We start from the raw sequence: 17,392 nt of genomic DNA on the forward strand, positions 1-17,392 counted from the left end.
GTGAGAGATAGACATGACTGCATTCGTAGGAACTAAAATTTTTATATCTTGAAAACCATGACTTAATTTCTTTGTGCCTTAATCTTCCTCATCTATAATGTGGATAATAACTACTTAATCAGAATCTTGGTGAGAATTAAAGAGGTAATAACACTTAAATAAGTACTCTAAACAGTTATTCACACATCAGACCTCAGTAAATGCAAACTGTGATTATCATTGACCCATAAATAGGATGGATTGATCCATCATGTAATTATTCATAGGCAAAGTTTGCATCAAATTAAAATCTAAAATAGAGCTCAGAGGGACCCACAGATATTTGTCATGTCTTCAGAAAAGTAACTCATATTACTTAACCAAATTAAATATATGTGAATGTAATAAAATATGTCAATGTTATAAATAAAGAAGACTTACCTCATGTTTTAGAAATAGTATATTTTATAAGCCCCTAGAAAATTTCCAAAAATCTTTGGATCATACGTGTTTTACTGATGACATAGCATCAGTATCAGTATTCCTTGTGTCTTTTTAAAAAGTGTGAGTCGTTATTAGAAAAAGACATTGTTAGGAACCATCCTGATGAGATGTAAATAATTCTTCAAAATATTCTGTATACATAAATCATACTGCTTCTGAAGTAATTTAAATGTTAATTCAACTAAGTTTCCCTCACAAAGTAATTTACTTAGTACTGAAATATGTGCAATATAAAAATATTCTTCTGTTTATAAAACAAAAGTGCCTTCAGAGTTATTAGTTATAATTTTAGTGTGTAACTCAGTTTTTCTCTTAAAGTGCTCTATGGCAGAAGTTTTCAAAAGGTGTTGTTCAGAGAGTCTGCAAGGTCAAATCTAACTTTCATACTTAACAGTTTTCTGTTTGCTTTTTTCATACTCATTCTCTCATGAGTATACAGTATTGTTTCACAGAGGCTGACAATATGTAGCAGCACAGCAGACTGAATGTAGAAGTAGATATGAGAGTCTAGCTGTTTTCTGTTGAACCAGACATTAAGGAAATTTGCAAAAATGTAAAATACCATTCTTCTAAAAAATTTTCTATTTTGGAAAATATACTTATTTTTCATAAAATGTGTTACTTATGTTAACCTGTAATGACCTCAGTTATTATCTTTAAGGCAATTGGTAAATATTTTGAAATTTTCCCAGTTTTCACTTCTAATATGATGAATTTTAATAGACACTCACTCCCACCACTATCACGGTAAAGTCTTGACTCTTTAATATACCATGTGTTTATTTACTTTTTATGACCTAAAAGTTAACGTTTTTATTTCTTATCAAAATAATTATCCAAAATATTTTATTGGGTATTAATCATTTTTTGAGAATCTAAACAATTTATAAATGTCTTAATTTACAGGTTGCAAGTGCAAGAAAACAGTGTAACATACAGATTTCTCGACTAACAGAAGAACTTTCAGCCCTTCAAATGGTATGTTAGAAGACTATATTGATATTTTCTTCTGAATATTATTTTTTTTAAAGATTTTATTTATTTATTTGACAGAGAGAGAGGTCACAAGTAGGCAGAGAGGCAGGCAGAGAGAGAGGAGGAAGCAGGCTCCCTGCAGAGCAGAGAGCCCCATGCAGGGCTCGATCCCAGGACCCTGAGATCATGACCCGAGCCGAAGGCAGCGGCTTAATCCACTGAGCCACCCAGGCGCCCCCTGAATATTGATTATTTTAAAGGCCAGGATACATTTTAATGAATCTTGTAATGGGCATTCTTGTTCATTCAGAAGATACTTACTAAACCAGGAATTAGACTAGATGCTTGGAGAAGAGTAAAAATCAAAATAAACATGTGTTACCTGCAATCTTGGAACTTATGGTCGAGCAGGAAAGATGGATGGCGTTTACCACATTTTACTACAATTACTTTTTTTGACAAAGAACACACAGGATGCTATTGAAGCACCCACCTGCAACTGCTACCATATGCCAGGTTCATTTGGGAGATGAGGGGGAAAGAAAAAGTATATATGACAGTGGAAAAGAAGAAAGACAAGCTACCCAAAAGAAATGAGTACTGAAGGATAAATAGACAAAGAAGAGAAAAGAGTACTTGTATGTCTAGAGGTGAAATTAAATATGTAAATTTAATAACAAGATTTGATGAAATGGAATTTAATAGCTTTGCTTACAGGGGAGTAAAAGTACAAGAATTTTCAGAGATTAGGAAGACGTTTTCAACTTCACTAATATTTTCTGAATCTCTATATCGCTTTTAATCTTGACTATAAAACTTAGCAGTGAATTATGTCTTGTAATAAATATGTTACATTATGTTCTCTTTCTCTGTCTCCTGTCTCCCTCCTTCCCTCTCCCTTTCTCTTTCTTCATAAAAATCTTAACTTTCCAATTAAATTGTAAATACCTCAGAGTAGAAGAGCCTTATGCCTCCTTTTATTTTCCCCATGGCCTAGCCTAGTCTTTTCACAGCATGTTTTAATATTTATTGACTGATATTTAAAGAACTCTGAAAGAAGGAGCATATTTTCCACATTCTACAAACTCTGTAATGTACATGAGACTTTTGTCTATGTGTATAGATCCTGATAATAATAGAATAAGAAACAGTGTTATTTTTTGTTTGTTTAATATCATCTGTTTTAAGGATGGAGGAACATTAACTAAAATTAATGGGATGCTCTGTGGTCAGTTAGTCATGTCTAATTATTTGTTGTTTTTCAGTTTTGCTTCCTCTTCTATCACCTTGCTGTTTTGCTTTTTCTCTTATGTGAACTGATTTAGCTATCAACAGATTCACAGCTTAGCAAAAGAAGATCCTACCCCAATCCAACGTCATTTAATGGCTTGTAAACTCTGGAGGGACAAGAACACTATTTCTTTCTCATTTCCCAAAGGAATGTGTGTTGAATAAGATCTGCAAAGATTTTTAAGTATAATAACTCTTAACAGCCACAACCAGAGTTATATAAACTCACTTCAAAGCAAAAAATTTTCAGTTTATTATGAAGTATTTCTTACAATTTAAAGTAAAACAATTGTAATCCATAGCTAAGATTGATTTTTCTTTTTTTTTTAAGATTTTATTTATTTATTTGACAGAGAGATCATAAGTAGGCAGAGAGGCAGGCAGAGAGAAAGAGAGAAAGAGAAGCAGGACTCCCACTGAGCAGAGAGCCTGATGTGGGTCTCAATCCCAAGACCCCGAAATTATGACCTAGGCCGAAGGCAGAGGCTTAACCCACTGAGCCACCCCTAAGATGGATTTTTCTAAAGATATTAAGTATTATCTGATGTCATGTTGATTCCATGGGGAAAACTGTACTGATTAATTAAAAAGTGTATTCAACTACTTTAAAAAGCAGATTTTCTCAGGTAACTCAAAAACTCAGACTACAGTTTGAGACATAATAACCTGACATCAGCTTTTGACTTACGTACCAATTTTACCACCTGTACCATAAAGATGAAGTCAAGGAGAGAAGTTAAGCATACTTTAGCTAACCCAAAACTAAGTTACGCTGGTAGGAAGGAGAAAAACTTGTGTTTTAGGTTAGTGGGCAGATTTTTTGATAGATTTAAGAAAAGGCCAGAGCCAGTCTAGTCACATATCTCCCTTGGAAAGCAGCACAGCTTTTACTTTCTCCTACGGGGTACAGTTTCTTCTAAGAATACTCAATGTTTTAATTCTGCCAACTAACACCGGTTGCTGTTAATCTACAGCAAATGAGTAAGAAGATTGGTCACTAATTTTATACAAGTTAAATGAAAAGTTCATTATGATCTTCTTTGGATCGATGCATTAAAAAAAAAAATTTAAATTTTGAATCTCCACATCCATAGGTATTTAGATATCTATTTTATTATTTTCTAATCCAGTTAAATAGATGCTGCAGATTATAATCTATATGATATTGATTCTTAATATTTTTATGATTTTCTTTATGGTAGACCATAGGGTATGATTTTGAAAATACTTCTTGTGTACTTGAAAAATATTTAGTATCACTTGATCATATCTTTCACAAAAGATCGGAATACTGGTGGTGATTAATAGCAAATATCCATGAAAGCTTTTGAATAATAGTAATTTTAAATGTTTGCTTTGGTATTACAGTGAATTTTTAATAGAATTAATGTATGTCTCTGTAAAGGTTTCAATTTACTGTCTTATTTTAACTTTGTTATATGAGGTTAACCCAATATTCTTTCAGTCATCATTTATCCATGAAATGGTGGATTGGGTGGAGAGAGATGCATAATGTATTTATCACAAATCTTTCTTTATATATCATTCACCAGTTTCAGAAGTGGGGTCCAAGCTTGTTATTAATACCTACATTAAAAATCATATGGGAATCATATCAATAGCTGCAGAAAAAGCATTTGACAAAATCTAACCCCCATTCATGATAAAAACTCCCAGTGCACTAGAAACAGAGGAGAACTTACTCAGCTTGGCAAAGAATATCTACAAAAAGCCTATAGCTCTGAAACCAAAAGCTTTCCCGGTAGATCAGGAACAAGGCAATCATAAGCTCTCTCACCACTGTTTTTCACTGTCAAGCTAGAAGTATTAGATAATGCAATTTGACTGAAAAAGGAAATAAAAGTTGTACAGATTGGGAAGAAAGAAATTTGTTTGCAGATGACTTGATTGTCTATGTAGAAAACAAACCAAAAAAAGAACCAAAAAAACATGGAACCAAAGAAGCAATTTTGGCATACAAGGTTGCAGGATACAGAGTTAATATACAAAAGGAAATTGTTTTCCCATATACAGACAATGAACAAATGGAATTTTAAATTAAAAACACAGTGCCCAACTTTTGTATCAACATGGACAGGACTGGAGGAGATTATGCTGAGTGAAATAAGTCAAGCAGAGAGAGTCAATTATCATATGTTTCACTGACTTGTGGAGCAAAAGGAATAACACAGAGGACATTGGGAGATGGAGAGGAAAAGTGAGTTGAGGGAAATCGGAGGGGGAGACAAACCATGAGAGACTGTGGACTCTGAGAAACAAACTGAGGGTTTTGGAGGGGTGGGGTGGGGGTTTGGGTGAGCCTGGTGGGGGGTGGAGGTCATGTATTGCATGGAGCACTAGGTGTGGTGCATAAACAATTTTGGAACACTGAAAAAATTTTTAATTAAAAAAAACAGTGCCATTAACTTAGTACATAAAAAGTTACTTAGTTATATATCTAGCAAAATCTATATGAGGAAAACTCTGATGGAAGATATCAATGAAGAAGTAAATAAATAAAGAGATAACCCATGTTCATGGATAGGAAGACTCAAAGTCAAAATGTCAGTTCTTCCCAGCCTGATCTATAGATTGAGTGCAATCCCAGTCATATCCTAGCAAGTTTTTTCTGGATAGTGACAAACTGACTCTAAAGTTTATCTGGAGGAAAGGGTTAGTATCCAAAATCTATAAGGAACTTATCAAACTCAACACCCAGAAAACAATCCAGTAAAGAAAGAGGCAGAAGACATGAATAGATACTTTTCCAAAGAAGACATCCAGATGACTAACAGACACATGAAAAGATGCTCAACATCACTCATTATCAGGGAAATACAAGTCAAAACCACAATGAGATACCAACTCACACCTGTCAGAATGGCTAAAATTAATAGCACAAGAAGCATGTGTCGGGGAGGATACAGAAAAAGGAGAACTCTCTTGCATTGTTGGTGGAAATGCAAACTGGTACAGCTTCTGTGGAAAACAGTGTGGAGGTTCCTCAAAACATTAAAAATAGAACGACATTATGATTGAGCAGTTACAGTACTAGGTATTTACCCAAATGATAGAAAAATACAGATTTGAATGGGTACATACACCTCAGTGTTTATAGCAGCATTATCAACAATAGCCAAACTACAGAAAGAGCACAAGTATCCATTGACTGATGAATGGATAAAGAAGAGGTGGGGTTTGTGTGTGTGTGTGTAAATATATAGGAATGTTACTCAGCCATCAAAAAGAATGAAATCTTGCCATTTGCAACAAAGTGGGTAAATTTAGAGTGTATTATACTAAGCAAAATAAGTCAGATAAAGACAAATACCGTGTGATCTCACTCATATGGGGAATTTAAGAAAGAAATGAATGTATGGGAAGGGGGGAGGGAAGAGAGAGAGAGAGGAAAACAAACCATAAGAGACTCTTAACAATAGAGAATGGGGCACGTAGGTGGCTTAGTTCATTAAGTGTTTGCCTTCAGCTCAGGTCATGATCCCAAGATCCTGAGATTGAGTCCCAGGTCAGGCTCCCTGCTTGGCTCCATACTCAGTAGGGAGTCTGATTCTCCCTCTGCCTCCCCCTCCCCCATGAATGCACACATGCACACACACTCTCTGTCTCTCTCTTTCTCCCCCCACCCCTCTCAAATGAATAAAATCTTTTTAAGATTTTAAGATTTCTTAAAGAAGAAAAAATAGAGAACAAACTGAAGGCCAATGGAGGAGTTGGGTGAAGGATGGGCTAAATGGGTGATGGGTATTAAGGAAGGCGCTTGTTATGTTGAGCACTAGGTGTTGTATGTAAATGACGAAGCACCGAATTCTACTCCTAAAACCAATATTGCACCGTATGTTACTAATGAGAATTTAAATAAAAATTCAAAAAATAATAATAGTTTTTAAATAAATAAATAAAGCTTATCTGGAGGGACAAAAGATCCAAAATAGCCAATACAATATTGAAGGAGAAGGAAAAAAAAATCAAAAGACTGGCACTACCATATTTCAAGAATTACTTTATAGCTATAGTAATCAAGCTAGTAGGATGTTGGTGAAAAAAAGAGACAAATGGATCAGTGGAATAAAATACAGAATCTAGAATGGAATAAAATATAGACCCACATAAATGCAGTCAGCTAATCATTGACAAAGATGCAAAGGCAATAATAGTGCAAAGAGTGTCTTTTTAACAAATGGTGGTAGTACAATTAGACAGTCACATGTATAAGAATGAATATGGACACAAACCTTACACCCTCCACCAAAATTAATTCAAAATGGGTCAAGACCTAAATGTAAAACAGAAAACTTTAAAATTCCGAGAAGATAAATAGAAGAAAATCTAGATGATCTTGGGTTTGGCGATGAATTTTTGGATACAGCATCTAAGGCATGACCCATGAAACAATTGATAAGTTGGAATTCATTAAAATGAAAAATTTCTCTGTGAAAGACACTGTCAAGAGAATGAAAATTCCAACCACAGACTAGTAGAAAATATTTGCAAAATGCATAGCAGATAAAAAACTATTAACCAAAACAAACAAACAAAAAACTATTAACCAAAATATACGAAAAATTCTTAAAATTCAATAATAAGAAAACAACTCAATTAAGAAGTGGGCATGTGTGATGAGCACTGGGTGTTATATGCAACTAATGAATCATTGAACACTACTCAAAAGCTGATGATGCACTATACAGTGGCTAACTGAACATAATAATAAAAAAAAAAAGTAGACCAAAGATCTTAACAGACACCCCACCAGAGAAGATATACAGATGGCATATAAGAATATGAAAAGATACTACACAGCATATTTCACCAGGGAAATGCAAACTAAAACAATAATGAGCTGTTACTCATTACATCACATAGGTACCTGATACACCTATTACAATGGCCAAAATTCAGAATACTGATACCACCAAACTCTGGGAAAGCTGTGGAGCAACAGGAATTCTCATTCATTGCTGGTGGGAGTGCAAAATGGTATAGCCACTTTTGAAGGCAGTGTGATGGATTCTTACAAAACTGAATATGGTCCATATTACCATATGGTCCAACAATTGCACTCTTCTGTATTTACCCAAAGGAGCTGAAAACTTATATCCACACAAAAACCTAAACATGAGTGTTTATAGCAGCTTTCTTCACAGTTGCCAAAACTTGGACACAACCAAGATATCCACACAAATGGACCAATAAACTGGTACATCCAGGCAATGGAGTATTATTCAGCACTAAAAAGAAATGAACTATCAAGCCATGAGAAGACATGGAGGAAACGAAAATGCATATATTAAGTAAAAGAAGCTAGTCTGGGGGCACCTGGGTGGCTCAGTGGTTTAGGCCTCTGCCTTCAGCTCAGGTCATGATCTCGGGGTCCTGGGATCGAGCCCCGCATCGGGCTCTCTGCTCAGGGGGGAGCCTGTTTCTCCCTCTCTCTCTGCCTGCTTCTCTGCCTACTTGTGACCTCTCTCTCTGTCAAATAAATAAATAAAAATATTAAAAAAAAAAAAGCTAGTCTGAAAAGCCTACATACTGTGACTCCAACTGACATTCTGAGAAAGGCAAAAGTATGGAGATAGTAAAAAGACTTTATCGGATTTAGGAGGAGGGAGAGATGAATAAGTATAGGTGAAGCACAGAGGATTTTTAGAACAGTGAAACTACTCTGTATGTGTGATTGCCACTGGTGCTCCAACAGTGTTTTGTAATCTCTGTATGATACTATAATGGTGGATAATGTCATTATAAATTTGTGCAAACCCATATGTACAGCACCAAGAGTGAACTCTAAACTATGGGCTTTGAGTGATAATGTTGTATCAGTGTAGGTTCATCAGTATCAGTAAATGTACCACTACAGCGAGGGGTGTTGAAAATGGGGCAGGGCTCTGCACATATGGGGGCAAGAAGTATGGCAGAGATCTATAACTTCTTAATTTGCTGTTAACCTAAAACTGCTCTAAAAATAGTCTGTTAACAGTCACACAAGATGAGTTATGAACATAGGAGCAATCCCAAATTTTACACCATAAAACCGCTTTCCATAGATTAGCAATTTACTGTATGAACATATATAGAACACTAAAGTTTCATTTCTTGTACACTAACAATTCTGCTCTAATGAAAGACAATAAATTTAGATTAATCATCTGATTCAGAACATAGGGTTAAGTAACATCCCATTAATTCATTATAATCAGAATTCATTTGGGGTCACAATTTAGAAGCTCATTTTAAAATTTAAAAACACTGATATACAGTACTTCTGTAAAATAAAGTTATACTAAAGATAATTGAATATCAGTAGTCCACTGCTAGTAAGGATGTTCGTCCAAATCATAATTTACAATTAGTAGAAAATAATCACACCCATTCTCAAAAATAAATAGATAAAAACAAATAGCTATGAGAAACCAGTCATTATAGTGGTTATTTTCAGTTTTACTCTCATTTGCAAAATACTAAATTTTATCAACTGATTGATATGCTTGCTTGCTCAGTTTTACTGATTAAAACCTTTTGAGCAGAAATGTTTCAATGATCCTGCTAATAAAACTTTTACTGTGTCCATTGGCTCTTTTTTTTTTTTTTTTTTTTTTTGAGAGAATGTGTAAGCTGAGGACGGGAGGGACAGAGGGAGAGAGGGAGAGAGAGAGTCTTGATCAGACTCCCCACTGAGCACAGAGCCCAATGCAGGACTTGATGTCACAACCCTGAGATCATGACCTGAGCCAAGATCAAGAGTCAGACGCTTACCAACTAAGCCACTCAGGCTCTGTTTTTTGCCCCCCCCAAAAAAGTTTTAGACTTTAAATACCTGTGTGCCTTTTAAGGCCACAGGTTGTCCTCAGGGTGTTTTGTCACTGTCCAGATCTGTGTTCCCTTTTAAAATACATGATAAGAGGGGCGTCTGGGTGGCTCAGTGGGTTGACCTGCTGCCTTCGGCTCGGGTCATGGTCTCAGGGTCCTGGGATCCAGTCCCGCATCGGGCTCTCTGCTCAGCAGGGAGCCTGCTTCCTCCTCTCTCTCTGCCTGCCTCTCTGCCTAGTTGTGATTTCTCTCTGTCAAATAAATAAATAAAGTCTTTTAAAAAAAGTACATGATAAGAGTATATGAATAAAACTAATATGAGAAAAGGTTCTCATTTTTTTTTCTCTCTGGAATCCTTCAACCTATGTCACCAATTTAGCATGTTTAGTTAGAACTTCTGAGATAGGTAGCTCTTTGAAGATAGAGGTTTTTTGTTTTTGTTTAGTAATCAATATGGTCCTGCTGTATTGATAGGGTAAGTGTGGTATTCTTGTAATGAGCAAATCATTTTATTCATCCATTTTTTCTTAAGATTTTACAAACATATTTATTTATAATATGAATTGAATTTATAGGAGTGTGGTGAAAAACAAAGCCAAATTGAACAAGCCATTAGGGAGAAAAAAGCCGTGGAAGAAGAACTAGAAAAGGTAAAACAGAAAAAAATACCTACCTAAAACTCAGCTGCAAATGCTCACTATTACTCTCCACTTTCATCACACTATTTAGTAGCAACCCCTACATTGTAAGTGAGTGTTTTTATTTGAAATATATTCACAGTCAGCACTTTAATGCTAATATTGCCTGAGTACATTTCTTTGTAAGAATAGCCACAGTATTTGTACTTTTTACTTACAGGTATAAGTTTTATGAAGTAGCTATATCCTTGTTTAACCCAATAGTAATTTTACATGGTCTCCGTTCTGTTTTTAAATTTAATGCCAACTTTTATTGGGTTTAAGCTATCTATAAAAACAAGTATATATAACCAGAAAATTATAACATTACTCTGATTTTAACCTTTTAAAAGTGTAGATTTTCATTTCTTAAGTAGGAAAATATTATCCCAATATTTGAGAAAAAATGTGAAAAGTCTATGGTTTAAAATTTTATTTCTTACTTAAATAGCTTTTTTATCATCAGTAAATATCCCACTCTTTTAAAATGCCTTGGGAAAAAAGGGAAATGAAACTTGTTGCAGCATATATTGTGTTTTAAGTGCTGCATTAGCAACTTTCGTAGAAGTTAAGTAACTTACCCATGCTAACAAATATTGAATGGGAGAGTCAGAATTTAATTTTCAAAGAAGAACTACGTAATATAAAAAGCATGTGATGTATCTGTATTACTGACATAAAAAGATAATGACATCAGGTAGTAAAAGAGTCACTTACAAAGCAGCACACAGCAAAAATATATATGTCATACCCAAAATATATATGACACCCTTATGGTCACCAGTCTCCTGTGATGTTGATTCCTTCTGAGTTACTGTCTGTTATGGAAGAGGGATAGATTTAGATTCTACCTACTGTACATCATGGCTGTGATGAAGTTTTAAAATCACATGACATAGAAAGGAACAGGCTTATTTGAGGAAATATAAAACAAGACTAAAGACAACAGGTAAAGAAAAGACACAGTTCCCTAATTCTCCCACTGTCCCAGACAAGTGTGCTAAAGTCAAAACACTGTGTCCTGTGTAAGGTAATATAAATATAATCTTTTGCAGATTTATCATGAAGGCAGAGTAAATGAAAGTGATTACAGAAAACTAGAAGAAATGCACCAAAGATGCCTGCTTGCAGAGCGTTCAAAAGATGATCTTCAACTAAGACTTAAGACAGCAGAAAATAAAATAAAACAACTTGAAATAAAGTAAGTTATTCTTTTCGATTTTCTGTTAACATTTTCAGAATTCATACACTTTCTGACAGATTCTTTACTTTTTTTAAATAGAACTTACATATATGTTGAAAAAAAACTTTTCATCACCAAATGGAATTTTTTAAGCTTATTTTTTTAAGATTGTATTTATTTATTTACAGAGAGAGCGAGCACAAACGGGGAGCAACAGGCAGAGGGGGAGGGATAATCAGGCCCCCAGCTGAGCAAGGAGCCCTATGTGGGGCTTGATCCCAGGACCATTATGATTTGAGCCGAAGGCAGATGCTTTAATCTTCTTTCTGAAAACTGATTTCCTCAGGAAGAAAAGATTTAACAGTATTATGCCATTTTATTTTAAATTTCTCCTTTCTGGCAGTTAAATAGAATGCTCATAAGATTGGGTGTTTTTCATACTAACTATGTAGCTTTTATAGTAGCTTCCTTATAATTGGTTTTATACTCAGTTTATACTTAAATTTCTTTTGTTATTGAATATCCAAAATAATCCATCATGTTTATTTATTACATTGTCTATTAAAATGGTAAATTTATAGTCTGGCATACCCCTTCTGAATATTTTTCTACCTTCCTCCCCCAGAGTGTTACTTAATACAGTAAAACTTAATTTGAATTGCATGAAATCTCAATCTATTACAGAATATGTTTAATAGATATTTTAAAAATAAAGAGGAATAGTGTCAGCAATACAGTGGAATGCATTGGAGGTACTCGGCCCATGTCCCTCCACAGAAAAATATATAAAAGGCATCCCTGGACAGAAGTGCCTTTATGAGAGCTTTGGGATCTAGGTAGGAGGTTAAAAAACACTGTTGGAGCCCTTGGGCTCCAACAAGCCCAAAGAGGGACGCTTGTGCAGCAGTGGCAGTGCACACTGTAATCCTATCTATGGACCAAAGCAGCCCCATCTCTCTGTGGTCCTGGCTCTGGCCCTACTTACCCATAGTCCTACACCTGGCCCCCTCTACTAAGGGACTCAGCAGAAGCCATTCCTGTGGGTACTTCTGATAACAGGTCTGCCAACCTCAGAGCTGACTCTTGTCCCTCCAACCCAACTCTAGTTCCACTCTCCTATGGTCTGGAGGCAGTACTGCCCTCCCAGGAACCAGCCCAGTGAACTGACGGGAGTACTGATTGTTCCCCAGCAGAAGTCACATCCGACAGCAGACTTAACAAAAAACACAAGATATGGATCCAGCACTGCTCTACCACAGTTTGAGGTAGTCTTTCATGGCCAGGGATCCACTCAAAAGATCCAGCAGAAGCCACACTAGTAGATGCTTCTAGTTACCCACCCACTGACCTCAGACCTGACTACAATCCCTGAGTCAGTCTTGTGCTCCAGCTTCAGTCCCACTCTACCACAGTCCAGAAGCAGTCCTACCCACCCATGGACCAGCCCAGTGATGTGACAGGAGCACCTTTAGGAACCCCCATGAGACACAACACTTGACTATGTTCCTGAGTACATGCTTGCCAACTATGAACCTGGCAATAGCTGCATGACATGGTTTCAGCCTTGCTCAACCACAATCCCAGAAGCAGCACCATCAGTTGTAGGACTTCGTGGGAGAAAGTCTGTGTTCCAAAATCAGTCTGTAAAGACTGGAGGAGGAATCTGCTTCTTCAAATACAGATACCAAGAAAAGAATCTGGCAAACATGTTAACACCAAAGTTTAACACTAATAGAGCTCTACTCATTGACCCAAAAGAAATGGAGTTCCACAAACTACTTGACAAAAATTTTAAATGTTTTCTTAAAGAAACTCAATGGACTATGAGAGAAGACATTCGACTAAATGAAATCAGAAAAATGATACATAAACAAAATGAGAAGTTTAACAAAGAAATAGAAACCATTAGATCAGATGATAGGCCACAAAACAAGTCTTAGAAAATTTAAGATGATTCAAATTATATCAGGTATCTTTTCCAACACAATGGTATGAAACCACAAATCAGTAATGGGAGGGAAATTGAAAACTTAACACACTCTTGAATGCTCAATGGATCAAAAAAGAAATCAAAGGAAATAAAAAATATCCTGATACAAATGAAAATGGAAGCATAATATACCAAAACGTATGGGATGCAGCAAAATCACTTCTCAGAGGGAAGTTTATAGCAAAGTTTGTAACAATAAATATATATTAAGAAATTTCTCAAATAACCTAAACTTACACTTCAAGAACTAGGAAAAAAAAAAAAAAATACTAAGCCCAAAAGGAAGGAAGTAGCAGAGATAAGAGTAGAAATGGAGAATTTTTACAATAGGAAAGATCAACAAAACTGAGACTTAATTTTTTAAAAAGATAAAATTGACAGCCTTTTAACTAGACAAAGAAAAAAAACCTCAAAATCAGAAGTAAAAGAGGGGAGACATTACAACTAATACTGCACAAATACAAGGGACCACAAGAGAGTACTGTGAACAATTATATTCCAGCAAATTAGATAAACTTGAAGAAATGGATAAATTCCTAGAAACACATAAATTCCTTCCAAGACTGAATCTGAAAACTAGTAAGGAGACTGAATCAGTAATTAAAAACCTCCTTGGGTTTTGGAAAAGCCCAGAACCAGATGGCCTCACTGGTGAATTCTACTAAACATTTAAAGGAGACATAAATGAGAGTGCCTTCTCAAACTCTTCCAAAAAATTGAAGAGAGAACTTTTCCAAACTCATTTTATGAGGCCAGTATTACTCTGATACCAGAACAAAGACAGTATCAGAGAATAGAATTCCAGGCTTAATATCCATGATGAACACAGATGGAAAAATACTCCAAAAAACATACTAGCAAACAAAATTCAATAACACATTAAAAGGATCATACACAGTTGTCAAGTGGAATTAATACCTGGGAGGCAAGGATGGTTCAAGATATGCAGATCAGTAAATGGGCTATACCACATTAAAGAATGAAGGATAAAACTCATGATCATCTCAATAGATACAGAAAAAGCATTTCACAAAATATAACATCTATTCATGGTAAAAAATTCTCAACAAATTAGAGAAGAAATGTACTTCAACACACGAAAGGCCATATATAACAAGCCCACAACTAATGTCATACTGAATGGGGAAAAGCTAAAATCTTTTCCTTTAAGGTCAGGAACAAGACCATGGTGTCCACTCTTGCCACTTCTATTCGGTATAGTAATGGAAGCGCTAGTCAGAGCACTTATAAGAAAAAGAAAGAAAATGCATCCAAATTAGAAGTGAAATTGACTCTGTTTACAGACTACATGATCCTATGTATTAAAACAAACCCTGAAGACACCACCAAAAAAGTCATTAGATCTAATAGATAAATTCATTAAAGCTGTAGGAGGCAAAATCAACATACCAAAATTAATTGCATCTCTATACACTCACAACAAACTATTTGAAGAAAAAGGAACAATCCCATTCACAGTAGTCTCAAAATGAATAAAATACTCAGAATAAATTTAACCAAGGAAGTGAAAAAAAACTTTACACTGAAAACTAAAAATCATTGGTGAAAGAAATTGAAAGTCACATATAAATATAAAGATACCATCTTCATGAACTGGGTGAAATAATATTGCTAAAATGTCCATACTATCCAAAGCAGTCTTCATATTTGATAAAATTCCTATCAATTTTCCAATAGCATTTTTAACAAAAATTAAAATCCTAAAATTCATAATGGGGGCACCTAGCTGTCTTAGTTAAGAATCTGCCTTTGGCTGGTGTCATGATCCTGGGGTCCTGGGATCAAGGAGCCCTGTGTTTGGCTCCCTGCTTAGCAGAAAGCCTGCTTCTCCCTCTCCTGCCACTCCCCCTGCTTGGGCTGTCTCTCTTTCTGTCAAATAAATAAATCTTTTTTAAAAAATTCATAATGAACCTCAGAAGACGTTGAATGGACAAAGCAATCTTAGGATGAACAAGCTGAATGCATCACAATTCCTGATTTCAAAATATATTTACAAGTCTTTAGTAATCAAAACAGTATAGTACATGTGTAAAAAGTAGATAAAGAGATCAGGAGAACAGAATAGAGAGCCCAGTAATAAATGCATGCGTTTATGGTCAGCTGATCTTTGACAGGAGTGCCAAGAACAGGCAATGGGGAAAGGATAGTCTTTTCAATAAATGGTGTTGGGAAAACTGGATGTCCACATGCAAAGAATGAAATTTAACCCTTATCTCACACCATATACAAAAATCAACTCAAAATGGATTCAAAACTGAAATGTAAATCCTGAATCTGTAAAACTGCTAAAAGAAAATGGGGAAAGTTTCTTGACATTGGTCTTGGCAGTGATTTTCGAATCTGACCCTAAAAGTACAAATAACAAAAGCAAAAATAGACAAGTGGAATTATATCAAACTAAGAAGTTCTGTGTAACAAAGAAGAAAATCAAGAGAATCAAAAGATCACCTACAGCATAGGAGAAATATTTGCAAACAATACATCTGATAAGGAGTTAATATCCAAAGTATATAAGGAAGTTGAACAATTCAATAGCAAAACAGATAAATTGCTTTAGAAATAGGAAAAGGACCTGAAGAGATCTTTCTCAGAAGACATACAAATGGCTAACGGGGGTGTCTGGGTGGCTCAGTGGGTTAAAGCCTCTGCCTTCGGCTCAGGTCATGATCCCAGGGTCCTGGGATGGAGCCCCGAATCAGGCTCTCCGCTCAGCAAGGAGTCTGCTTCCTCCTCTCTCTTTCTCTGCCTGCCTCTCTGCCTACTTGTGATCTCTGTCTGTCAAATAAATAAAATCTTTTAAAAACAACAACAACAAATGGCTAACAGATTTAACAAAATGTGCTCATCATCACTGATCATTAGGGAAATGTGAATCAAAATTACACTGAGGTATTACCTTACACCTATTGGAATGGCTGTTATCAAAAAGACAAAAGATAGACTCCAGGTAAAGATGGCAGAGCAGGGTTACAGCTTTTGGCTGACTATATTTAGCAAATGTAAACTTACCCAGATTGAATATGTTTTTACTGCTGTAGCTGGAGGAGCCCCTCCAGTGGGAATTAAAGCTGCAGATAGTGTGATACTAGCAACTAAGATGAAACAAATCCATTCTTTATGACGAGCAAGGTGTACACAAAGTGGAACCACCTACTGAGCACGTAGGCTTGGTGTATAGTGGCAGGGGCCCAGATTACAGAGTGCTTGTGCACAGAGCTCAGAAACTAGCTCAGTGATACTACCTTCTTTAGCAAGAACCCATTCTAGCAGCTCAGCTGGTATAGGAAGTAGTTTCTGTAATGCAAGAATGTACTCATTCAGGTGGTAGTCATCCATTTGGAGTTTCTTTACTATTTGTAGTTGGAATGAGGGGCAACTGTATTTATTTCAGTCAGATCCATCTGGAGCTCACTTTGCCTGGAAGGCCTCAGCAATGAGAAAGAACTACGTGAATGAGAAGGCTTTCCTCAAGAAAAATAACAAAGACCTGGAACTTGAAGATTCCATTCATATGGCCATAAAGGAAAGCTTTGAAGGCAGATGACAGAAGATAACATAGAAATTGGAACTGCAGTGAAGCCAGATTTAGGAGGCTTACTTCAACTGAAGTTAAGGATTACTAGGCTGTTATTAGTATAATAATGAAGTGATTGGAAAATCCAGAATTTCAGATAATCCCTCTACTTAACCATGTTTGAAGTATGTTTTATTTGGCAGGCTTTTTGCATACTTATTTTGCATGGTTTAATGGACTGATGTTTTTTACATGGCACTCATAAATCATAATAAACTGTTAAAAAGAAAAAGAAGAAGATAACTAGTGTTGGTGAGGATATGGAGAAAAGGAAACCCTTGTATATTGTTGGTGGGAATGTAAATTGGCATAGCCACTATGGAAAACAGTACGCAGAGTTTCCTCAAAAAGTTTTAAAAACTACCATATGA

General features: G+C 35.6%; 1 protein-coding gene and 1 pseudogene across 4 annotated transcripts in view; both read left to right on the top strand.

The window, feature by feature from the left end:
• SCLT1 (sodium channel and clathrin linker 1) overlaps positions 1–17,392 on the top strand; it is a 199,482-nt gene that overhangs the window by 111,203 nt on the left and 70,887 nt on the right. For all 4 annotated transcript variants that reach the window (XR_006817479.1, XM_045998235.1, XM_045998237.1 and 1 more), the window contains 3 exons: positions 1,390–1,461; positions 10,152–10,226; positions 11,309–11,454. Coding sequence is in view for 3 of the 4 variants with exons in the window: in XM_045998235.1 (XP_045854191.1) it covers positions 1,390–1,461; positions 10,152–10,226; positions 11,309–11,454 (293 nt within the window). In the remaining variant the exon portion in view is untranslated. The remainder of the gene's footprint in view (positions 1–1,389; positions 1,462–10,151; positions 10,227–11,308; positions 11,455–17,392) is intronic.
• On the top strand, positions 16,401–17,097 carry LOC123932499 (annotated as a pseudogene).

Source organism: Meles meles, chromosome 2 (genome assembly GCF_922984935.1).
Source record: "Meles meles chromosome 2, mMelMel3.1 paternal haplotype, whole genome shotgun sequence".
NCBI classification, from domain to species: domain Eukaryota; kingdom Metazoa; phylum Chordata; class Mammalia; order Carnivora; family Mustelidae; genus Meles; species Meles meles.